General features: G+C 41.2%; 2 protein-coding genes across 4 annotated transcripts; both read left to right on the top strand.

Moving 5' to 3' along the window:
* Positions 1 to 1,493: 1,493 nt before the first annotated feature.
* On the top strand, positions 1,494 to 8,025 carry neu1 (neuraminidase 1). The gene is made up of 7 exons (XM_077743462.1): positions 1,494 to 1,735; positions 2,888 to 3,077; positions 4,345 to 4,607; positions 5,240 to 5,422; positions 6,661 to 6,880; positions 7,031 to 7,267; positions 7,347 to 8,025. Exons 1-6 carry the CDS (start codon positions 1,643 to 1,645, stop codon positions 7,249 to 7,251), a joined length of 1,170 nt encoding a protein of 389 aa, XP_077599588.1. The 5' UTR covers positions 1,494 to 1,642; the 3' UTR covers positions 7,252 to 7,267; positions 7,347 to 8,025.
* Positions 8,026 to 8,732: 707 nt separating this feature from the next.
* On the top strand, positions 8,733 to 24,811 carry prrc2a (proline-rich coiled-coil 2A). Of its 3 annotated transcripts, none has more exons than XM_077743043.1 (16): positions 8,733 to 8,889; positions 12,775 to 12,926; positions 13,994 to 14,171; positions 14,575 to 14,686; positions 14,774 to 14,855; positions 14,951 to 15,094; positions 15,267 to 15,508; positions 15,745 to 15,830; positions 16,178 to 16,326; positions 16,511 to 16,613; positions 16,688 to 16,859; positions 17,109 to 17,664; positions 17,735 to 17,988; positions 18,561 to 18,846; positions 18,917 to 19,139; positions 19,283 to 24,811. In XM_077743043.1, the coding sequence occupies exons 2-16, from the start codon at positions 12,812 to 12,814 to the stop codon at positions 22,299 to 22,301; spliced, it is 5,721 nt and encodes a 1,906-aa protein (XP_077599169.1). In that variant the 5' UTR covers positions 8,733 to 8,889; positions 12,775 to 12,811; the 3' UTR covers positions 22,302 to 24,811. The 3 variants fall into 3 exon arrangements, with proteins under 3 accessions (XP_077599169.1, XP_077599168.1, XP_077599170.1); XM_077743042.1 differs by lacking the exon at positions 8,733 to 8,889 and adding an exon at positions 8,897 to 9,066; XM_077743044.1 differs by lacking the exon at positions 8,733 to 8,889 and adding an exon at positions 8,897 to 9,066 and having other exon boundaries at positions 18,947 to 19,139.
* Positions 24,812 to 24,924: the final 113 nt, after the last annotated feature.

Consider the following 24,924-nt stretch of genomic DNA (forward strand, 5'->3'; position numbering starts at 1 on the left):
TCTCTCTCTCTCTCTCTCTCTCTCTCTCTCTCTCTCTCTCTCTCTCTCTCTCTCTCTCTCTCTCTCTCTCTCTCTCTCTCTCTCTCTCTCTCTCTCTCTCTCTCTCTCTCTCTCTCTCTCTCTCTCTCTCTCTCTTTGCTTGTGATTCAGCTCAGCATGGCCCCATGACTACTGGAATGCTGTTCATGTTTCCACACAATCCTACTTTCCTACTAGCGTGACCATGACAGGGTTTTTTTTTGTATAATGAGATGTTGTATTCTTAATGATAACAATTAAAAATAGGTCGCAGTAATGCAATGAAATCAAGATACACACTTGATTTTGTACTGGAAAACCATTTTAATGTGTTCATGCTGCATTTCACTGTTGTGATTCTGGTATAAGTAAACATACCAATGACCCATTGCACTTTTTGTGTACTTTTGTGAGTTCAGATAATAAAAAGTGGGATATTTTTAATATATTTTTTGGGTGGGATGAGTGTTTACAATGTCAGCCTCACAGTTTTGGGGTCCTGGGTTCAAATCCAGGTCAAGTCCAGCTTTGTGGAGTTTTCATGTTCTCCCTGGGCCTGTGTGGGTATCCTCTGGGTACTCCAGTTTCCTCCTACATTCCAAAAAAACATGCATGGTAGGCTGATTGGACATCCTTAAATTAGGTATGGTTGTGCATGGTTGTCTGGAGTCAGCTGGGATATGCTTCAGCACCCCCCGCGACCCTAAAGAGGATAAAGCGGTTAAGAAAATGATATGAGAGGAGATTTTTGGTCTTTACTTTTGGTCAAATGAAATCACCCCCACATACTTTCAAATCTAAGGTTACTCTTGTTTGCCTTTATCAGAGAGTACATATTTGTACTTCTATATATTTTAGCTTTGTTTATCTAGTTATCTTCTCTTTTGACTTTCTTTTTACAACATTTCTTACACATTTTTGCGTACGATAGTCTTTAGGATATGAATTCAATAGTTCACCAGGGTGAATAAAGTCAAAATACTTCTAAATATTTTTAAAGTATTTGTGCGATCTATTTCTAATTGCCATGTTGAGAATATTTTGGGAAACATTTGGTGATTCTGTTTTTTTTTTCTATTTGCGGTCCACTAAAATTAATTAATACATTGAATTTACCAATTCTATTACTATTTCTTAATTTCCCTCATGAGTATAAGCAGTTCCTAAAATGAATGTGAATGAATGAAAACTGCTTCACTTTACTAAAAAAAATGTTTAAAGCAGTGGCCTACTTTTTGGCACAATACCGCCAACGTGTGGTGAAAAGATTTTATTTTTTAAAAACATTCATTCATCCATTTTCCGTGTCGTTTATCCTCACAACCACCAGGGATCAAACCCTAGGTTTTAGAACTGTGAGGCAGTCGTGCTAAACATTCCATCACCGTGCAGCCTCATTTTTCAAAACATACTCTTATTACAATTTTATTTTAGCGTACGTTTGACTTCCGGTTTTATGCTGACGTTATGATCATGTGACCACCCACCTTGGTCACATGAACCAACACTTTGTTGCTGATACAGGGTCGTAATGTGGACCAGCTAAGTGTTTTCCTTGATATACATCGACGCTTTCAAGCAATTGTTGTCACATGTATTTTATTTCTCTGGTCGAACGCAAGAAATGGGTTTCGAAAGGGAATTGACCCCGAAAATAGGAAGTATTCTAGTGGCTGCACTATCGCTACTTTTTCCTGCTGTCATCTGCGCTGTCAAGGTAAAAAAAATAAAAATAAAAAACAACGTTTATTTCCTTTAATGTCGGCGCGAATATATCATGTAAGTAGTATTTTGGTTAGTTTAACTTAACGCCTTGTCGCAACATATATTTTTTAAAATGTTTCACCTTACTTTAAGTACTTCAAAGTCATACGCACGGACTATTTTACGTAGCGGCATAAAAATATGACGCGACGAGACATAAGAATGCCAAATTTGGGCGGAATAATTTACATTCATTCATTATCCTTTCTGCTTATCTACACAAGGGTCGTTGGGGTGCTGGAGCCTATCCCAGCCAACTATGGACACCAGTCGGGGAACACCCTGAATTGGAGACCAGCCAATCACAGGGCACAAGGAGATAGACAACCATCTACCCTCACCTGTTTACAGGGGGCAATTTAGAGTGATCAACAAGCCTATCATCAATGTTTTGGATTTCTAGGAGGAAATCAAAGTAAGTCGGGAAAACCCACGCAAGCCCGGGGATAACATGCAAACTCCACACCGTATGGTCCGAAGCTGGGTTTGAACCCAGAACTGTAAAGCCGATTCGCTAACCACTCCTCCACCGGACCGCAGGAATAATTTTAAGACAAAAATCTTTTCTGCTTGAATAGTTCCCCAATATTAATTAATTTATGTATTTTCTGAACCGCTTTAACCTCATTAGGGTCACGGGGGGTGCTGGAGCCTATCCCAGCTGACTCCGGGCCAAAGGCGGGGGACACCCTGAATCGGCCAACCAATCGCAGGGCACACGGAGACAAAAAAACAATCACACCCACACCATCAGGGCAATTTAGAATGTCCAATCAGCCTACCGTGCATGTTTTTGGAATGTGGGTGGAAACTGGAGTACCCGGAGAAAACCCACACAGGCCCGGGGAGAACATACCAACTCCACACAGGTGGACTAACCTGGATTTGAACCCAGGATCCCAAAGGTGTGAGGCCTAGTTCCCCAATATCTTTTCCCTGAATTTATAATAGTTTACAATAGCATTAACTAATGATTAATCTTATATGGTAAACTCGATAACCAATATTGTTATTTCTAAACCAAAGTTGCAGTATATTTGTATTGTGTTTTCCTTATTAGCCTTTACAAATCAAATACTAATATTTTCTGACTGTCTTGGTCTAGCTTGAACCCCTGGTGATTGACGAGCAGCTGTTATGGGTGAGCGGGGTAGATGGGGAGGTGGACACCTACCGGGTCCCGGTGATCACTTTTACACCTACGGGAAGTCTGCTAGCTTTTGCCGAGGGCAGAAAGTCTTCATCTAGCGACATAGGAGCAAAGTTCATTGCAATGCGGCGATCAACTGACAAAGGTAAGATAGGCCTTGCAAGTCTTCCCTCAGAACTGTCATTATTTACTTAGACACAATCGAAATAGAGATTAGAGCAGTAATTTGGTCAGAATCGATCAACCCTTCAATAGAGGAAATTTAACATTTCATTTTTAAAGACCTTTTATGTGACGTGTTTGTTGGAGAAGCAGTTTCTCGTTATAAAATTATTGGGTGATATTGTGAGTTCGTTTTTGCAGTCAAAAGTTCATTTCCAACAGCAGTCTTGTACATAAACGAGTGATGATTTGAGCGTAGCACATAAAGAAGAAAACAAAGGGGAAGTTTTCGTCATCAGCTGTTGTTTATCTTCAGATATACTGATGATCAAATAAAATAAAACTGAAGATCGCACATACTTTAATGTGATTGAAGCATCTTCAAACATAACCTAAACTTCTTTCAGCAATCAATTTATAATAGCCAAAAGGAAGTGTGGAAATGTAGATGTATCAAAACTGGCAATATCTCCACCTTTGCATAGTAAAAATATATTTCATGACAATAATACCTTTTAAATATGAGCTCAATGCATTCTGGGACTAATCTCGTATGTCAATTTACTTGTATCTCAAATACATTTTTTCCTTGCTAAAATAACTAAATACAAATTAACCCTCTGGAAAAAAAACGCCAAAAACAGGATATTACAATGGAAAAAAAAAATTAGGATTTGGTAACCCTAAACCTAACACAGGATTTAGGGTTAGGTAATCTAACCCTAAATGCTGTATAACCCTAAACCTCACACAGCATTTAGGGTTAGGTAATTCTAAACCTAACCCTAAATGCTCTGTAACCCTAAACCGAACACAGCACTTAGGGTTCGGTAACCCTAACCCTAAATGCCGTGTAACCCTAAACCTAACACAGCACTTAGGGTTAGGTAACACTAACCCAAATGCTGTGTAACCCTGAATCTCACACAGCATTTAGGGTTCGGTAACCCTAACCCTAAATGCTGTGTAACCCTAAACCTAACCCTAAAAAGTTTTAGTGTTGTGGAAATGGTAACCCTAATTACAGTTTGGTTTTTAAGTGTATCTTTCCTATCTACTCCATCCAAAATTAACACATTTTGCAGCTTGTAAGTACAAAAGATGTATAACACATTGTTCCCTACACAAATAAAACACAAGCACAGTTAAACTCTTTAAACCCTTTAAAAAGGGCAGTTGTGCATTTGAGGATTTTTCTTTTATGAGATAAATTTAACTAAATATTCTCCTCCTCTCCTTCATTGTGTTAGGATCCACGTGGTCCCCAACCAGCTTTATTGTTGATGACGGACTTGTCAGTGATGGCCTCAACCTTGGCGCGGTGGTGGTAGATCAGGAAGTGGGCTCAGTTATCCTGGTCTATGCCGTCTGTTTTCACCAGTACATTTGTAATCCTGCCAGTACCATGATGGTAGAAAGCAAGGATGACGGCCTGAGCTGGAGTTTACCAAGAAACCTCTCGGTCCAGCTTGGTGTCAAGAATTTTGCCCCTGGACCCGGTTCTGGAATTCAGGTAACACGATTAACTGAAGCAAATGTGTTCAACTGTTTCCACCAAAGGGCACATGTTTTTATTCCAAATGATCAAAAGGACAGGTTTTTGTGCAGCTGGTGTCTTAAACTTCATCAGTTGATTGGGAAATTGGTTAGACACCTATGAGATAAAGCAAAGTGAGAGATTGTACAGACAGTTCAACTTTAATCTTTATTTTTTAGCTCTGTGCATTTTAAATGTGATTTTTGTACATCGGTTCTCATTTAATCGCTCTCATTCTATCTCATATAATGACAATAAAAGCATTCAATTCAATTCAATTGGCTGTCTCACAACAACCACTATCTATGTTTCAAGATTGTCTTTTAGATACATGTCCACTTCGGCTAAATGCTCCCCTTATTAATGATTGCAGTTCGCCTTATTAAGCAATTAAAAATCGGACAATGCAATGTGGCAAATTTTCACACACACACACACACACACACACACACACACACACACACACACACACACACACACACACAGGGCACACGTAAAAGTCAAAATTGTACTACAAAGTGGACGGCTTTAGGCTTTATTCGCTCAAAACCTTGTTTGAGATACAAGAGAGTTTTGACCTTAATATTTTCTTCTGTTTCTCACAACAGAAGCGTTATGAGCCAAACCAGGGAAGGTTGGTGGTATGCGGTCATGGTACTTTGGAAGGGGATGGTGTATTTTGCATCCTGAGTGATGACCATGGACACACATGGTTCAATGGTGCAGCGCTGAAAAGTATCCCTTACAACCAGAAAAAGAAGCCGCTGGATTTTAATCCCGATGAATGCCAGGTGCGTTGAGCAACTTTTAACTGTTTTGCACATCATGTGGATACATTTTGTTTTTCATCTAGTGGACACGAGCACTTTGATGCTGATTTGAAATTGGCATACACATGACTCGCTCATAAAAAGAGAAAAGGTGGTAATGTACTTATTAGATTACATTTAATGTTAGTCTTACACGCAGGGCAGATTATATGCAAGATAACACAGTATTTGTTTTATGGATAATACTTTTTAAAATTGCCCTGAATTTGTTAAACACTTTCCTCACTCTGACCACTTCATGTTAAATTATACCTGTTCATCGATTTCTTTAGGTCGAGTCATACAGCAGCTTTTTGCGATCAAAAGTGTGTTCAGAATTTGGAATATATAGACTGACAGGTAAAATGAGAACCAAGGTGAAATGCTTCAGTGTCGCCATCCGCGATAGCGTTCACCAACAGCCTCTCAGGTTGCTGTCACCGCAGTCTCTGACTTTCTGGCTTCACCTCTAAATAACTATCTTTATAATTAAATCTATAAACTTGGCTAAGCCAGATTCCATTTCTCACACTCCACATGGAAGCCAGAATCAAGGTTGATTATGTTGGGCAGACAGACACACACCCACACACAGTCTTTTGAATAGTAACCGTATTTTCACGACTGTAAGGCGCACTGCATTATAAGGCGCACCCTCAATGAATGACATTTTTCCATATATAAGGCGCACTGTATTATAAGGTGCACTGTTTATTTTGGAGAAAATTTAAGACTTTTAATTGCGCCTTATAGTCGTGAAAATACGGTAATTGCTATTGACTTCCAGTTATGAAGCACTCACTACACAGTCACCTCTAGAGCCAGCCATTGTTGATGTTTTGGATTTTTTTGTATAAAATCTTGCAGTGGGGGAGGAGCTATATGATGGAAGATGTTGTAAACGAAGGAGGCATCTGCATATTTAACAGTATTGTTTCAGTTCAGGAGTTTGTGTTTTTTTAATGTCCGACAGTGGTGGTTTTTCATTTTTGGTTTTCTGTTTTTTTTCATATATAAGGCGCACTGGATTATAAGGCGCACTGTCTATTTTGGAGAAAATTTAAGACTTTTAAGTGCGCCTTATAGTCGTGAAAATACGGTACCTAAACTCAATTGTTGAACAGTGGAAAGAATATTCTGAGTGAAGTATTTCTCTACAGTGTACATTCCAGTACAGATCATATTATATCTTAACTATCTTTTGATCTACCATTCTACAGCCATTTGAAATGCCCGATGGGAGCATTGTCATCAATGTGCGAAACCAGAACAACTACCACTGCAGGTGTCGCGTAGTGGTGCGAAGCTGGGATGGCGGAATGTCACTTCCCATAGATGACCTGTATTTCGACTACGAGCTTGTGGATCCAGCAGTAGCAGCTGGGGCCTTTCAGAAAGAGGGATTGCTCTACTTCACTAACCCATCCAATGCACAAAAAAGTATGAAGCTCTTTATCTTTTCCATAATAATACAATAATTAGGAAAATATTTCCAATTCATTTTCATATAAGAACATTTCTGATCTTAGTATTATAATGACTGTGTTTTGTTCTATTGTTTATATTGTGTATATGTTACTGTTCCCGCAGGAATTAACCTCACCTTACGTTGGTCAGAGACTAATGGTTTGTCCTGGGAGAAAAACGCTCTGCAGATATGGCCAGGCGCTAGTGGTTACTCCTGTATTACCTCCCTGGATAGTGGTTCTGCAGACGACCGAAAACACATTTTTGTCATTTATGAAAAGGGCCATAAAGACTACGATGAAACCATCTCTTTTGCAAAGATCCACCTTTATGCAGGCCATTAGGACAAATGAATCTGAGGTGAGTTTAGAGTTTAAGAATGGATAATGTGGGATTTCTTGGTAAGTCAGAGGCATTTAAATTTTATTTTTCTCTTTAGGCTTTGACCATTGGAGTAAAAAAGGAAAACCTTTCTCAGGAAGGTACAAATACCACTTTTTTAAAATTAAATCTACAGAATGTATAAAAAAATATAAGAAATATGAACCTCATGATGATATTTTTTTTACTTGCTTTTATTTTTTTATTCAACAAAGAATACGATGATAAAAAATTGTGTATTATGATAGGTTTACACATGTGTTGCTCTGGGATGATCTTCCAAAGTAATAGTAATCCACAAAGGAGGTATGCAAATAGTATATCAAACACATCTACCATCACAACCTTTGAGTTGTAAGATGTACTGAAGTAGAATGAAACAAGACTGGAGATAATGTACACTATTTTTGTTTCTGATTTCACCTTTATTTGTCGAAAGATGTCCTTAATTTAATTTGCTTGGAAAAATTTATTCAGAAAATGTCCCCCCAAAAAATACTCATGACCTTTTGAGAAATGTACTTTATTTTTAAATATTTGTTTCTCTATAATGGTTTTCTTAAAACCATGGATATAATGTTAAAAGTGTGTACGCGTGAGTAAATGTTGTGTACATGCAACCTGGATGGGAAAAGTTTCTACATTTTATTAGCTAAGATAGTTCTGGATTTGCAACAATGTAAGTATAGAGTCCATCCATTTGACACTTATCAAAATAATAAATTCATGCCAAATTATATTTGCATTTTTCATTTAGTACTTTTTTTCCCATCCTTGTCGTAAATATGAAATTGTATTCATGACATGTAGTGGAAAGAGTTGACTTCTCAAGTATTTTGGTTTATATTTTAAGTATACAGGTGGCCCGGTCGAGCAAGTGGTTCGCCTCACAGTTCTGGGTTCAAATCCAGGTCTTGTCCATCTGTATGGAATTTGCAGGTTCTCCCTGGGCCTGCGTGGGTTTCCTCTGGGTACTCCGGTTTCTTCCCATATTCCAAAAACATGCAAGGAAGAGTGATGGGACACCCTAAGTTTCCCCTTAGATATGGGATATCAGGCCCGGAGGCAGTTGGGATAGGCTCCAGCACTCCCTGCGAACCAAATTAGGATTGAATGGTTCAGTAAATGCGATGAGATTTTAAGTATAACCTCTTGTTTATCATGGGTTGTGGTTGAATGGAATTCTAAAATAAGTGTTTTCATACCAAAAGCCTCGCTTAAAAAGTATATTTTTAGTGTAAGAGCAACCATACTATTAAGAACGTGACCTGAAATACCCCCATTGAAAGTATTGTTTTGTAAGCATCATTTTTTAATATTTTCCCAGATCATTCACCTGACATTTTCTACATTCCTTCTACATACTGATTTTTACAAAAAAAATTGTTAGATTTTGATTTTTTTTTAACCGGGGCAGACTTTTAATTTGATCCTTTTATTTATTTTTCTTCCCTCTTCGTGTCCCAAACGGCTCCCATCTCACGAAATTTCCCAGTAGCCTTTGACGGCTTTTTAGGTGACGCTTCGATTTACACTTTTCTCCCCCTCACCCCGCCGCCCCCCTTTTCATTTGTTTTCGGGATAAAGAAGGGGGAGTACAAGTAAGCAGCATAGCTTCTTTGTATTTATCCACTCACATCTGTGACGAAAATGCTAATGGTGGCTGTTTGACTATGCGGGGGTAATTACGTTGCTTTGCGAGCTAGGTCACTGTGCTATCAAGGCTAATCTAGCTTCATTCTGCGAAACAACCTCGAGACAAGTCGGGATAAGACCAGGTCAGTGGCCGGTAATATAATTCGAATGCCGATCTTAAGGCTAAATACAATAGTTGCGATGTTTTGAGCAGAAATCGGAGTTGAAATACACAAGTGTAGGACTTGCACGAAGAAACAGTCTTGGATTTTTATTCGGAAAGGGATAGTCTCGGTTGTTGGCTAGTTTAGCCTAGCTTGCTAATGTATCACATTTGTTGTTGTCGTGGAATCAAATGCTTCATTCTAAAACACGATTTGCTTTTATGATTGTACATGTTAATAGTGATGATGTCAATTTAATGTATGTGGCTTACGATCATTGTAACGGCTTGTTCTGACAGCTTTTCAGTTCGATGTGTAGCTTTAGCCAATTCAGTGTCAGATTCCAATACGAATCAACGTTTAGGAACGAATGTTACACTGTCTGCTTCTTTGGGCATTAATAATGTATTTTAAGATCGCCCCAGTGTGTTTTGATCACCCCTATGATCGAACCGGTGTCGCTAAATGTTAACGGTAAATTCAACCGGGCCTCTCTCCAGCGCCATTTTGTTCCGTTCTGTCGTAAAATATGTCAACATTACAGATGATTTTCGAATGTAATAATATTAGGGAAATAGCAGGTGAATCCTACAATGTATGGTTTGCAAGGATAGCCATTCAGATGGCCGGAATAGCTCGAAGTGTTAGCGCAAGCGATAAAATGCGTTATGAAACATCAACGCAGTCCCCCTCCCAATGCGAACATGGGTGGCCTGCCAGTTAGCTTCGGATAGCATCACTTTTACATTCTAAAACCCATGAAATCCAAGCTGTCCCGTCGATTTTTAGGGTTACAGTTACAATAGTCTCGATCAGATTGGATTATTTCTATTGCATTGCATCGACGGCTGCTAATTGTTGTTAAATAAGGCCTCGATGCAGTATATCGTACAAAGCTTTGTATAGCGAGGCTGTTGGCCCCTTTAATCCCATATAGTTGACCAGCCGTCCACGACCTAATTTTTCTAATCTCATCTGGCCATTTACACACGGGGCATCCATTCTGTGACACTGTACCATCAACTGTGTTCTTTTTTTTTCTGTTTCAAGGTGTAAACAGCACCACTAAAGGTTTATCATGTGGAAGTTTGTTTATGCATAGCATATTGTTAGATATTTGCTTGATATATTTTAAACTGTTACTTGAAAATAATATTGCAACGTCATTTACTAAGTATATTCTGCAGATGGATAATTTGTTCATGTAAACTAATGCGGTTGTTAACTTTGGGAGTTGTAGCTTCTCTTTTTATAGACAACACAATGAATGTCAATTTCACTAATGCATTACACAGACAGACAAACAATCAATCGAAATAATGCTCCATATTCATAAAGATTGTTTAAAAGGATTGCTTCTCTGTTGTTGTTCAAATTTTGAATCTCATCTCATTTTCTGGATTGCTTTATCCTCACTAGGGTCATGGGGGGTGCTGGAGCCCATCCCAGCTGACTTCAAACTAGAGGCACCCTGAATTAGTGGCCAGCCAATCGCTGGACACAAGGACACAAACAACCATTCACGTTTCTTTTTATACCTAGGTGCAATTTAGAGTGTCCAATCAGCCTACCATGCATGTCTTCGGAATGTGGGAGGAAACTGGAGTACCCGGAGAAAACCCACACAAACCCGGCCGGGGAGAACATGCAAACTCTATACAGGTGGCTCAACCTGTATTTGAACCCGGATCCCCCTCTATGAGGCCGACACGCTAACCACTCCTATGCCGGGCCGACCGGTGCAAATTTCTGTTGCTTTAAATTCTGTGCGCCAGAATAGACTCACTACTCGATTCTTTAAATTGCTATTAAATGTAGTCTTTGGTTGAATTTTTAATAGATATTCATGCTCATTTGACCCAGAAACACTTCACCGCTTGATTCCGATTAAATTTGGACATCTGAAGTTTAAAAAAATATTTATTCTGAATTAATTGTTTTCCCGCATCGTATCCCAGAAAGACATCTTACCTAAAAAACTAAAATTATCAAGTCATTTGTTGTTTTTTCTATGACATTCAAATTACTTTCAATTATTTTTGGAATTGGAGCAAGTGCACACCTTACTTATTGTTAAGGTGTCCAACCAGTGTTATAAATAAGCCACCAAGCTATTATTTGTATCATGGTGTTAACATCTTTTGTTACATGCAGACATGACGGTAACAGGAACAGTCTATTTTTCTATTGAGTTGGCACAACTGACTGCAATCTTTTAAATAAAATATAATAAATTGAGAAGCCTAAACATTAGTGCAATGTCATTACGTCATCTGTTTGTAGATTTGCTGTAAAATCGAGATAAAAAGGCTGCTGAAAAGGTAGCCAAAACATTTGTTTCCTAGGCAACCGTTTTTCTTTTCCTCTGTTGTGCGTGGATTGCTTTTAGAACTAACCTTTTCGTAATGGTAGAAATGTAATTTTCAGCCTGCTTTTTGGTATTTAATACCCATTAAGTAATATTTTTTTGCCATCCTGCAAGCTTAGACACAACTAATAATTTTCTTTATAACTCATTGTGTCATTAATGAAAAAGCATTGAAAAAACAACTGTATTTATATCGACGTTGAAACTGAAAAAATAGCATCATTAAACTTTCTGCTTTACCTTAAACTTTACTGCTTAAATTAACATTCTCTGCCATTGCCATTAATAGACATCCACTCTATTTGAACGCTTTCGGCCCTCCCAGTCCAAATGGATTGGATGTCTGTCAAAGCCAACGTCACTGGAACATGATCATTTAATGTCTGGCATCACAATTATTAAGAATTTGACATCTATTGGTGCCAGTCTATAAGTTCAAGCGTAGGACAAATTACAGGATGTTTGTTATGGGAGTGACAACCTGTTTTACATTTCTCCCTATTTTGAATAGTGGTATATTTAACACATTCAACAAACAAATAGAAAGACATTAGTTCACGTAAGAGTTAAACCTATAAGTTCACATTTTGTAAAAGAATGCCCTAATAGAGAATGATGCATACGCACGCCATTATCGTCAGGGTCTATTTTTTTTGTACGGCCTTATTTCTCAATATGCCTCGTCTGCCATTGCCACTCAGTGTTGCGGCAAAAGACAAATGAAGCACATCTTGTTTGCACCTTTTGTTGCAAGTTCTAATAGGCCTGATTACATTCTCACACAATTCAAGTACCCCTTTGAAATCGGAATTGCCTCTTTTTCTAAACTGAAAGAACCAGGATTTTTCGATTTGATTTGTCTGTACTGATTTTCTCTTTATGATTTTAGTATTCTAAAGCTTTTTCAGTGTTTGCTAATTTTTGTGATGCCTGAAGATTCTATTCAATTCTCTCTTTAGTAAATACCATATGTTCTCAGGCACATTTTAACTTGCCAAAGTAACTCCATCCCAACACAAAAATGCACACCTATGTAAACCGAGTAGGGGAAGTAAAGTAAAGCCTATGGCCCACATTCGGTCCGATCTACTCAAGTCTGACTGGCCCTCACAGTGAAAGTAAATTAAGATTTTTTTTGCCACAGGGACAATACAGATTTCCCAATACAGGTGTTAAATTGATATTGAATACAATTTAGCTTATCATTATTCCGACTTCGACAACCCCTTCTTGTTGCTTGTGGTGTGTTAATTATTGTGAAGTTTATTCTATAACTTCCCTGCCTGTGTAACATATCGTCATGTCTTTTTATGCCACAGTCTCAGGGCTCACCATACTCGATGAGCGGACAGCGCAATGTCAGAGCGCTCTGGGCAAACTGCAAAGGGGAAGGAAGGCAAAACCAAGTATGCGTCTCTCAATCTGTTTGATACATACAAAGGAAAGAGCCTCGAAACACAAAAGCCTATTGGTGAGTATTTTGAGTAGTATTGTACACAAAAAATACATTGAGTGATTTTTGAGGCTGTCCCTCTTTTTGAAATACGCAGACAAAGACAATTCAAAGGTGTTGTTTATCGTTCACAAAACTTGACTGCCTTATCCATGATGTGAATAGTTAATCTAAACACTGTATATGATTGGATTGAATTGAATCTTATCTGAAGTCAGTAGGTATTGGCTTCGGCTAATGTGCCTAAACAGAGTTGAAAATGAAAAGACAAATGAATGAAGGACAGTGGGAGATCTTATTGAACATTGAGGGCCATGAAATCAATATATTTTTTTGTAATTGTAAACGATGAATGTCATATTAATTTAACTGGGAGCAGTGAATGAACAGTTGTTCACTGTAGCAGCAACCTTTTGGTTCCCTTGTTTAAGAATAGTAAGTGTTTGTCTATCTGTAACAACTGGATTTTCTAATCTTTGTTTTTTTTTTTCTCAACCAGCATTGTGTGTGCTTGCATTCTTCTGTTTTAGGTTTATAGATTTGAGGCTTCAGATTTCAATTTTGATCTAATTTTCCAACTCTTTGGGTGTAACTTGTGTTTCAAGTTTTTTTATTCTTCAGGCTACTGCATAATTGTTGCCCGAGTATTTTGAAAAAGGAAGGGTTTACAGTGTGATCTGATCAGGAGGGTTGCTTTCTAAACACTGTTTTTATTGTGCTTAGTTCGTTAACCATATGCTTTATAGGATATCCCTTCCGGCGTAGCTTATACACTACATTTCTGTTTCTAATTCAACCCCCCATAATATCAAATTCAAAGGCTTTCCCACTTCACACATTTTCAGAAGGTTTCTTAGTTTGCTGTCAGTTTCAGCTTTGAAACTAAAACTACCAGCAGTCTCTCCCAAAAAGATTTATGTTCAAACATCAGTACCATCTGTTTTCTTGATTAGTAGTATGCAATTTTATGATGTGTGAATTTTCAATTTGGGTAAGTTTAAGGGTTTTCTTGTTTTTCTTAAATTGGGGTCTTATAAAAAACAAACTCATTGAGTTGGTCCTGTTTCTGTGCTTTGCTTTATCAGTTCCCCAACGCCATGGCTTGCAGTCTCTCGGTAAAGTTGCCTCTGCCCGGCGTATGCCACCCCCTGCCAATTTGCCAAGTCTGAAGGCAGAAAATAAAGGCAACGACCCCAACGTCTCACTCGTTCCCAAAGACGGCACAGGATGGGCAAGCAAACAGGAACAAGCGGACCCAAAGAGGTAAATTGTGGTATAGCTCACTCATATACTCATTTTGCATGTGTAACATATTTTCTGGTATATAAATCACTTCAAAGTCCCACCAGTACCACCATTCAAAACAATTTTGAATGGTTTTCACAAGAAAGAAATTTGTTTATAAAATTTTAATATGCAATTGACATTTCTTACAACTACAATAACCCCTACTACAAGAATCCCTACTTCGCGGAAATGCACTTATCGCGGGTGGTCCCGGTCCCCAATTAGTGCGATAAGCGAGGGAACACTGTACTCAAATAAATACGGTAGTTACAGATAAAAAAAGTCAAATCAACAGAAGTAGTTCGGAAAATAGGGAAGAGAAGAGTTAATATTTTCTTTTCTCTTAGTATGATATATTCATGGGTTTTTCTCATTTCAGTACCGATGCATTGTCAGCACCGCAGCAGGAACCGCAGCAGCCTGTGGCTTCACAGACACCTGCACCGACTCAACCGAGAACCCCACCAGCTTCAGAGGTGCCACCAGTCACAGTAAGATGCCTGCTGAATAACATGGAAAAATGCCCTTGTGGGTCTTAAGGGATTAGGGTTTATATATCCAATTTTTTTTCTGTTTAGGCTTCGGCTCCAGCATCAACCCAGGCCGTAGGGGCAAGGTCCTGGGCACAGGCCAGTGTTACACATGGAGTACAAGGGGATGGTGGGTTTTTATTTTTTTGTAGCAGTTACACATCATTTTTTTATATTACATATTTGTATCAGTTTGTAAAGTTACATTCCTTTTTCTTTATTCAGGTGGAAAGGGATCAAACCTACCATCGCCATTCTCTCGCGAGGAATTTCCCACCCTGCAGGCGGCTGGCGACCAGGACAAAGTTGGCAAAGAACAGGGCACTGCAGATCAGTGGTATGGGCCCGGACCAAGCCTCCGCCCCCAAAGTATGTGATGTCTCTTTCATATTGTTAAAACAATTTGATCAATATACACAAATAGTTTCACAAGGCAAATAAGTCCTTGGTTATATTCAGCTAAAGATATACTAGTGAAATTGTACGATTTTTAAGCCTACGAAAGAAATGCTAAAAGATTATTTAAATTCTTCTTGTTTAGACGTTACAAGCTGGCGGGACGGTGGGGGCCGAGGCATGGCACCCACCCTCTCTGGGGAGGGAGTGGCAGAGGGTGGCACAGGTGGGGCATTGCTGATGGAGGGGGCAGCCGGGGTCCCGCCTCAGAACTCGCAGTCCCACGTGCCACCTAGGAACCCTCCCGCAGGCAGCCCCGCTTTACCACTGCCTCAGCCCCCTGTCGGGCCTGGCTTTCCCCAATTCCGAGGGATCATACCGCCATTCGTAAGTTTGATTTTTAGCTTTTTTATTTTAGTTTCTTAAAGGGAACTATACTCTAGTTTCAAAATGTGTTACAATTTAACTGTGGTTATTTTCTCAGTCAAATGTTTTACTACATTTTCTTTCAGGTTTTATTTTGGAAATAATGATAATCATGATTTGGGTTGAGTTCTCTTTTTAAGATTCAAATGAGGAGTGTGTTTGAGTTTAATTTTTTTTTTTTGTTTTCCTTTGCCTAGATGTATCAAACATATTTACCCTTCCCGGCAAATTATGGTCCTCAAGGGCCCTACAGGTTTCCACCACCTGGGGATGGAGCTCCAAGGTATTTTCTTTTCCAATGTTTTGTATGCCACTAGACCTGGGCAATATAAATCAACATTGTTTTTGTCAATCGATAGCGATAACTATCGCATCTCCGTCTACTGAACGTTAATCTGGAACTAGCGCTCACATGGAATTAGCACCCCAGTTCTTTGTGGTGTAATTTTAGCTTATTTTTTACGTTTATTTAAAGTTTTTCTTATTATTCTTGTTGACAAAAAATATTTGACGATAATTATCGTTGTTGTTATATCACCCAGGTCTGTATACCACTGCAGATTAAAAAAAGCAGTTTTATGACATGTTTTTGAGTCATGATCCAAAGCTAATGTAGCCACCCCTTTACAGGTTCCGATCACAGGTTGGTCCTGACAGCAGGCCTCAGCTTCTTTCACGAGATGCAGGTGGAGAGGTGGTAAAACGACCCTCCATCCTAAAGCAAGATGACCTCAAGGAGCTCGATGAGTTAGACCATGACGGAGATGAAGGCTGGGCAGGTCTGACTTTACCCATTTATAAATATACACAAAAAAAATCTATGAGAAAATATTTCTTACATGATTGAAAGGGGGGGCTGGGGGTTCATCATTACGTCAGCATTTTTTTAGACCTAAAAATCATAGTATTTATTGCTCTCAAAGTGCTGTCTGCCTTTTAATTAATCCTACTTTGGTTTAACAGGAGCACATGAGGAGATTGATTACTCCGCAAAGTTAAAGTTCAGTGATGATGAAGGAGAAGACGAAGGGGAAGAGGACACAACAGAGAGCAAGAATGACTTAAAGTCAGTGTGTGATAAAATGATGTGAAATTTAGTCATTGCTTTCAACTCATTTTAAAAATCGATGTAATTTTTAGCACGCAGCAGGATTCTCAAGAGACCCCCTCTGCATCATCCTGCTCTCGAGCCTCAGACACCAATGGAGATAACTCCTGCAACCCTCCTTCCAACGCTGACGAAGGCCCACAGACATCCTCAGCCAAGCCAGGATGGTCTGAAGGCAGCCAAGGAGCACCATCCAACCCCCAGGTATGAATGTCTTATTAACTGTGTTCTAATTTAACCTAAGCAGTCATTTTGGTCAACAGCACACGAGGTAGAACTTGGAATTTCTGTTTTGTGTACAGAAGATAGATGAATAAATGCAGATTTTGCTTTTTGGGGAATTTAAAAAAAAAGATTCTTTGGTTGAATAAGTAATTTTGTGTACGTGCAGAAATCAAAAATCACCTGAAATCTAGCCAAAGACTAGTGATCATTCTAACATATTATTTTCAGGACCGGACTCAGAGCCAGAGTGCTTCATTGGCCTTAGGAAAAGGAGGCCACGCCCAGAATCAGCCAGCAGCAGGAGGTCCAACTCCTCCTCCCCAGCCCGGTCTGCTGATCCATGGGGTGCCCGGAGACGATGAGGATGAGACATGGCGTCAGCGCAGGAAGCAATCTTCCACTGAGATTTCGGCCGCTGTGGAGCGAGCTCGTCGACGCCGCGAAGAGGAAGAACGTCGAATGGAGGAGGAGAGACGTGCGGCCTGTGCAGAAAAGCTGAAAAGGCTGGATGAGAAACAACAGCAGCAGCAGCAGCAAGTTGGCAACGTCGCAGGAAATGCTGGCAGTAAAACACCCAGCCTTGATGGGAATTCCACTACGGCCACAGCCGGCAGCCCCAGTCCGTCCTTGTCGGCCTCTGCAGCTTCACCCAACATTAGCCACCCGCCTTCGCCTTGTGTCGAACCTGAAGAGCCTCCTGCGCTGCCTGTACAGTCAGGTACAGGTCTTGGTGTTGGTGAAAGACAGCGGGCCAGCAGCAACAGCAGCTATGACTCCAACACGGGTATGTTGGCAGATTTGTATAGGTTTGACGTTGGAAAATATTTACCCAAACAAACCCTTTTCCCGCACAGATGTCCAGCATTGTCCTCAGCCAGCTCTGACACTGCCACAGCAGCCTACTTTGGAAGTATCTTCAACAGTAGCTAAAGAGGAGACTGTCTGCACTCCTCAAATGCGTGCAGGAAGTGTAGGTGAAAGAGGAATGGAACCAGTGAAGATTGAGAATATAGGAGTGGGATCTGGCCGTCAAGCTACCGGTGCGCCAGGCCAGGGTTACTCAAAGTACCAAAAGTCCCTGCCACCACGTTTTCAGAGACAGCAACAGGTACAAAAATGACTCTGAACACTAATTTCATGATATCTGCATTCAAATATGTCCTATTTGTTCTTGGTAATACATAGACAATTTTCACACAGTATACAGACACAAAAGAAAGTCAAACAAACTTGGGATATTTATCATTTTCTCTTCATAATGCTGAACTATTTCATCTGGATTACTTCTCAATTCAACTTTAATTTGCTAAATATCATTTTACCAAATTTTGGGAGGAGTGAAATATTAATATTGGAAATTCAGTCCATATCATAAAAGTTGTTTGTATTGATTCAACTGCTGCAGCTACTGAAAGGGTGTGCATCCCTAGCACTTATTTGAATCTTGTTTTTTCAGAAAGTGTCAAGTATCCACAAATCTCAGTAGATTAATCAGTAGTTGTTTTTTTGGATTACAATTGTTAGCGTTGTCCAAATTTTGACTTGATTTAGACTCGATGACACATTTGTTGATTTGTCAGCTGTGCCAGACTTGGACTTATAAGAACCCTCACATACTGAAACGCCATACATTACACAAAATAGGATATTGATTGAACTATCATCTCTTCTTGTTAATAGGAGCAGCTTTTGAAACAGCAACAGCAATGGCAACATCAGCATAGCCAGGCACCTCAGAGCCAGCTCTCCCCTCAATCCCAGGCACCGCAGGGTACATCACCGGTTTCAACACCTCAGCCAGGACCTGGGCCTAAGCAGGGAGGACCAATATATCAAGCTGGCAATATAGTTCGCCCTCTTCCAATGAATTTTGATCCACGCTGGGTGATGATGCCTTACATGGATGCTCGAATGATGCAGGGCCGTCCACCTATGGACTTCTATTCCACAGGAATGCACCCAACAGGTAAGAAAATATTTGTAATCCTATAAATTATATACTGAGATCATTGCATTTAAAGAAAAAAAATTCTCAGGGCTTATTGGCCGTGAACGGTCTGATTCAGGAGGATCTGGTTCAGACCCCTTTGATCGGCAACAGCAGCATCCAGGTCATCCCCACCGTGGTACTCCCCCTGTTGATCCTAAATTGGCCTGGGGGGCTGAAGTGTTTCCCAGTGGAGGGGAAGCTTGTGGTATAAATCCTACTCTCAGGCATAGGCAGACTTCCGAGGAGGACGAAGTGACCAAAGGACCCAGGTATGAAGGGGCAAGGGTTGAAACTGTTAAACATTCTGTTTGTCTGTAATGTTATCTTGCACTGGATTTGTATTCCACTATTTTTTTCTAAACCGATCTGTGCTTTACTAATTGGCAATTATGTAATACCATGTATTTCTTAGGAGTGACACTCCTCCCCATCGCTTAAGAGAGGGTGGACTGGGACCCATCAAGCAGACCAACATAAGCTCTGGGCCATCGAACCAGACCCCGCCTCCAATTAATGCCCCAGGTGGAAACCACCCACCTCATCACTACATAAGTGGGCGCGGCAACTACAACAACTTCACTGAGCAAGGTGCAAGGATGCCAGCCCACCAGCAGCAGCAACAAAGAGCTAGTGAAAGGGGAAGCCACTCCCGTAACTTCACCCATCAGGATGACGGTCAGAACCGGGGGTCTCAACCAGGCCAACTTTGGGGACATTCACATTCTCATTACGATCGTAATGGCCGTGCAGACGTCCCAAATGTAGAGGGCAACTCTAATCACCACCACCATCACAGCAACCACCACCCTCAGCAGCCTCACTACACTGTGCAATCCCATAGGCATGAGAATAGCCATGACAAGGTAGTTGAGGGCCCTCTGAAAAAGACCAATTCTTCTCCCCCTCTCCAGCAGCCCTCCCTCTCATCCTCTTGCTCCTCAACTTCATCTTCTGCCTCGACCAGGGAAGATGGCAATCTCAAGGCCATTTTGCAGCATCAGCATAGTCACAGGGAAGGTGAAGCTGGAGTTGGACATAATCTTGGTGGTGAAAGAGGCAGTACTGGCAGTGGCGCTCATGTAAAGCATGAAAAAACAGGCTCTGCATATGTACCACACGCTGCTATAACCTCAAGCCCACCCCTTGCTCAACATGGCGGTCACTCTCAGGCAGGGCATCATCCCCATCCAAGGTCAAACCAAAGAGGAGTGCGGGATCATAAAACAGAGACTCAATGGGGCCCTCGGCCTGGCAGCAACAACACGGCTGGTCATAGCAGGAGGTATAACAATGCAGGAAGTGGGAGCCATTTCCGGGGTGCTGACGATGCCTCGCATGCGCCATCAGAGCATAAGCCCGGAAACCAGTCGGGAGGCAACAATACCAACAAAAGGGCGGGTCCAATCAAGAAGCCACTGATGAAAGAAATTAAAAAGGAGGCTGAAGGTGATGGAGGAGGGAAATCCAACCAAGGATTTGTTAAAGATAAAGAGAAGGATGGTGGTCAATCGACCTCAGTAAAGCAGGATGCCCCCACCTCTCATAACACATCCGCTCCATCATGCAGAGATGAGTCTGCTGTAACAATAAAACCCAGGAACAGTGGAAAAGAACGGCCATCTGGAGGAGGTGGCAGTGGTTCAGGGAGAGGACTTAAAGAGGGAGACACTAATTTAGGATTTTCAGCATCCTCATCCCGAAGGGACAGAGACCGTTCTTTTGAAAGAAGAACCGGTGGTCCCCATAATCATGGAGTTGCCAACAAAATCAACAGAGGCAGCCGTGGGCGAGGCGGTGAGTTTTACGGCCGTGGGCGGGGCTATAGGGGTACCTTCACAGCCAACGCTGGCCCTAGTGGTGCCACCCGTGGCAGAATGGCCACCAGGAGTGGCAGAGACTTTCGCACCTCTGTTCCTGTTGGACGCCATCATGATTCAAAGGGTGAAGCTCCTGCTGGTAGGCATGCTCAGGATAGGTCCCACCACAACCCGGCTAGGGCGAGGAATCGAAGCGAAACACGCAGTGAGGGCTCCGAGTATGAAGAAATCCCCAAGAGGAGGAGGGAGAGAGGTTCGGAGACAGGCAGTGAGAGTGGAGGAAGTGACGTGGGGCAATCGGAAAAGGATGATACCCACAAACCCAACACCAAGAATGGCATCAATAATACGAGCATGAATATTAGTGGGGTAATGCCCTCCGCACCAGCAAGGGGGCCACAGGCTCGGGTATTCACACCGAGGGGTGTGCCATCGAGGAGAGGTAGGGGCGGCGGTAGCGGAGGAAATATCTACAGGAATAGTGGCAATGTCGGTGGACCGGCAGGGGGACACAGGGGTCCCCCCAACTCAGCATCTCATGGGGGGTCCTCGAGGCAGCCAAACTCTGCACGAAGGCAGCAAGCTCCATCACACAACTCAGGGCATAAGGACTTGGGCAGGGGAGGGCCGTCTTTGGAGAAGAAAGATAAGATGGCTGATGGGAACCAAGCTCAAAGTCATGGGTCCAATCCACCCCAGAGCTCTATGTTGACTCCTACTCCTACCACCACTCAAGCAGCCACTGGCAATGGAACTGTTTTGACCCAACAAGCTTCAACCAATCCCGCATCAATCACTGGTGGGCCAAATTCAGTCCCTCCAACTAACCGCGGGTTTCCTCCTGGCGGCTTTGAGCGACCCAAGCGTCGTCGGCACATGCGGGCACAGCATCAGCAGGACAAGCCGCCTCGCTTTCGGAGGCTGAAGGAACGAGAGAACGCCGCACGGATCAACGGTGGAGTAGGTGTGATCGGAGGAGGAAGGTCTTCCTCCCCTTCTGTAAATTCAATTCAAGACAGTAATGGAGCCACCACAGTCACAGCACCCCTGATCAGTAATGCCCAGAATACCAACCACACCCCCACACTTACAGCTACCAATAACAGTGGTGGTGGGCACCTCGGAAATGCAAACAGCCATCAGCATCTCCACTTCAACCAGGGCACCAGTGGACCCACCCACCCCTTGCACCACCACAGCCACGGAGCCAAGTCCCCAGACTTCACCAACCAGAACTCAGATCAGGCCAACGAAGAGTGGGAGACGGCTTCCGAGAGCAGTGACTTCACTGAGTTCCGAGATAAAGAGGGAGGGAAGTCGTATCCTTCTCACCACCACCACCACCACCACCACATTGGGAAGGGAGGAGGAGGAGGGGGAGGCGCCATTGAGCGAGAGATGGGAGGGAAAGAGCCCCAAGGTAACAAGAGAAGCTTTTCAAGCCAGCGTCCTGGCATGGAAAGGCAAAACCGGAGGGTGAATGTCGGAGGAGGTGGGGGCGGAGGCAGAGGTCCTCGAGGGCCAACTGGCGGTGGCTCTGGCGGGACTGGAAATGGAGGTGGAATCCGTGGAGAGAAGCGAGGCAATTGGCCCTCACCGAAGAATAGGAAGTGATTGAGTATTTCAAAACATTTCGGCTGAACTGCACTCACTTTCTAACCCGACTCTTCCATTTTATCCCTGTTTTGATTTTCATGTTTGCATCCCTAAACATATTAGTGTCATGTACAGTATATGGAGATGGTATTCTACATTCGCCCTGGTCACCTTTTTTTTCCCCCCTTTCGCATCAGTGCGCTGTCGACCCTTCTTTCTTTGTGTATATTTTTTTTCTTTTGTCTTACTCTCTGTTGAATTGTGCCCTCTTCACCCTGCAAAAGTCTTCCCCCAGGTCGATATTACGCGCTTGTAGTTTGGCAATGAGTGCATTGTTTTAAATTGGGGGGGATTCACACTGCTATACATACAAGCACAAAATGACATCTTTAAACATGTAGAACTTGTGTAGTCATGTCGACGTAAAATGATTGTGGGACTGATTTGGCAAAAAAGAAAAAGAAAAAAAATCAAATTGGGCAAACTTTTATATTCATATATTCATGTACCTGTGTATATTTCTACCACACTTTTGCCTTTGGTGGTGTACAGTTGTCCAGTTCTGCACGATTTCCCCTTCTAAGGGGGAAAAGCGTAGCATCAGCTGAGCAAGAGCAGTATCAGTGTAACATACGATTATCTTATTATATTATTTGTTTTCAGGAGAGTCGTGTCAATTCAGTTTCAGCCATATGAAATGTTAAGTGTCTGTGTTTTTTTTTTTTTTTTTTTTTTAACAAAGTGGATTGTTAAACAGCCCTCTCTCTCTGTCTCTTATTTTCATTTTCTTGGCTCCCCGTTATGAACGTTTTGGTTTTCTGCCAACTATGTAAAGACTGTTGTAGGACCCATGTACTACTGTTCCTTGTCACTAGTTTGTCTTTTTATATCATTGTCCTGTTAATTGTGTAGATGCTGTTTTTTTCTTCTTCTCCTTTCACGCTGTCATGTCAACCTGGTTTGAAAATTTATTTGGATTGATCAGTTTTTTTTTTTGTTTTTAAGAAAATTAAGGCTTCTTCAGCCTCACCGTAGCACCCTTGTTACCTGCAGAGGCTCAGCACACTGCAAAAAATACACCCTACTTGACGGTAGTTTTCCCCTTTTTCATTTATAAATTAGATTTACTCAACCCAAGCTTTATTACCCCAATTTCTTTTGAGCCTCCATTTTGATACGGAATCTTTCTCTCTAAAGTGGAATGTCTTATTCTGTTGAGAGGAAAACAAGTAAAAAAAATTTAGGTTATAGAGAACATGTTTCACTTCACAAATTGTTGGTTAAATTGTCATTGCTTTGGTAGGTATTATGTTGTTAAACACTCCTTGTAGTAAGACAAAAAAAAACTTGGTTGCTGTTTTTCTTTTGTATTCATTTACACGAGCAAGTTTTATGTGATGGAACATGGACAGGTACTCTGTCTGGGCCCAGAGTACTCAGATATAGGTCAAGTATTACATCTCTGCTGTTTTGCATGCTGTGATGCACCCTGTGCTACTGCTATTGGAACTTCTCACAACAACAAGGACTACCAGCAGCTCCTAATCTTAGGGGGGTGGTTTGCAAAACATGATCTCTGGATGGCTGTTCCAATGAAAAGAAGAGAGGGCAGAATCACCTGTGTCACATATAACAGAGAACGAGAATTGAACAAGCAGGTTGGATTTGTTCTGGAAATAATGAATTTGTAACACTCGTCAGGCAGTAGACAAAACTGCTCAGTTACGAGAATTTGTGAACTTAAGTACTCCTTTGCATCAATTCACTGCTGTAAGTTGGGGTTTTGTTTGTTTACTGACAGTAACAGTTTAACCAGGGATGTTTGAAGTAGGGCATTTGTGTGTGTGTGTGGTTTTTTTCTGGTATCTATGTTGCTATGGGAATGGCAAGTACTTTCTGCCACTTCCGCCTTCACTTGATTGAATTAGACATCAAATTTTCATTAAAAAAATCTTCCGTTCAGCTCTGCGCATACATGTAGAATATTCATCACCCAAATCAACAAGCAGTGGAGAATCACTTTTTGTATAGTTTTAATACAGTACATTACTATAATTCACTTCAAGCATGAATACACACAGCCATGTGTGCAGTCTGCCTTGTATGTCACTGGTTTCTGCATTGCTAGCTGTACTATTCAGACTGGTTTAACAAATCCTCCAGTACTCCTTGGCTTTTTGATATTGATGTGCACATTATTGTATGTACCCATGCTAAAAGAAAAAAAAAGTAGTGTATTGAAAGTACTCAAAACGATTGTACTGTTTCCAGCATTACCAAGGTACCTGGAGTGGTCCATTCTGTTGTTTTAGCATTTCCGGTTTTATTAATGGAGCCGTAATATATGCAGATGTATGTATATTGGTATGTATCTTTAAGTTTTGTCAACCCCAACTTACATTCCCACCAACAAATGTTGCCATTTTTAGTTCAAGGGAGCAATGTACAAGCAGAGAAGTGTCTTATTATAATAGAAAGTTATACGGAGAAGGCAAAGTCAAATAAACTACTTTTGATTGAATGGAAAATGAAGTTGTGTTTCATTTCTCATGGTTAATGCTTTTGAAATCTTAGTGAATTTAACCATTTATGGTGCACAAATTAACCTGTTTGACTGACATTGTTGACACCCAATCCACTT

The sequence above is a fragment of the Stigmatopora nigra genome, chromosome 21 (genome assembly GCF_051989575.1).
Source record: "Stigmatopora nigra isolate UIUO_SnigA chromosome 21, RoL_Snig_1.1, whole genome shotgun sequence".
Lineage (NCBI taxonomy): Eukaryota > Metazoa > Chordata > Actinopteri > Syngnathiformes > Syngnathidae > Stigmatopora > Stigmatopora nigra.

Excerpts from the sequence above, each read along its gene's own strand:
- neu1 (XM_077743462.1), top strand. The coding sequence starts at position 1,643 with ATGGGTTTCGAAAGGGAATTGACCCCGAAAATAGGAAGTATTCTAGTG. Across the intron at positions 3,078-4,344 it reads GCGGCGATCAACTGACAAAG|GATCCACGTGGTCCCCAACC; the intron begins GTAAGATAGGCC and ends TCATTGTGTTAG. Across the intron at positions 5,423-6,660 it reads TTAATCCCGATGAATGCCAG|CCATTTGAAATGCCCGATGG; the intron begins GTGCGTTGAGCA and ends ACCATTCTACAG.
- prrc2a (XM_077743043.1), top strand. The coding sequence starts at position 12,812 with ATGTCAGAGCGCTCTGGGCAAACTGCAAAGGGGAAGGAAGGCAAAACC. Across the intron at positions 14,856-14,950 it reads ACATGGAGTACAAGGGGATG|GTGGAAAGGGATCAAACCTA; the intron begins GTGGGTTTTTAT and ends TTCTTTATTCAG. Across the intron at positions 17,989-18,560 it reads GTTTTCAGAGACAGCAACAG|GAGCAGCTTTTGAAACAGCA; the intron begins GTACAAAAATGA and ends TCTTGTTAATAG.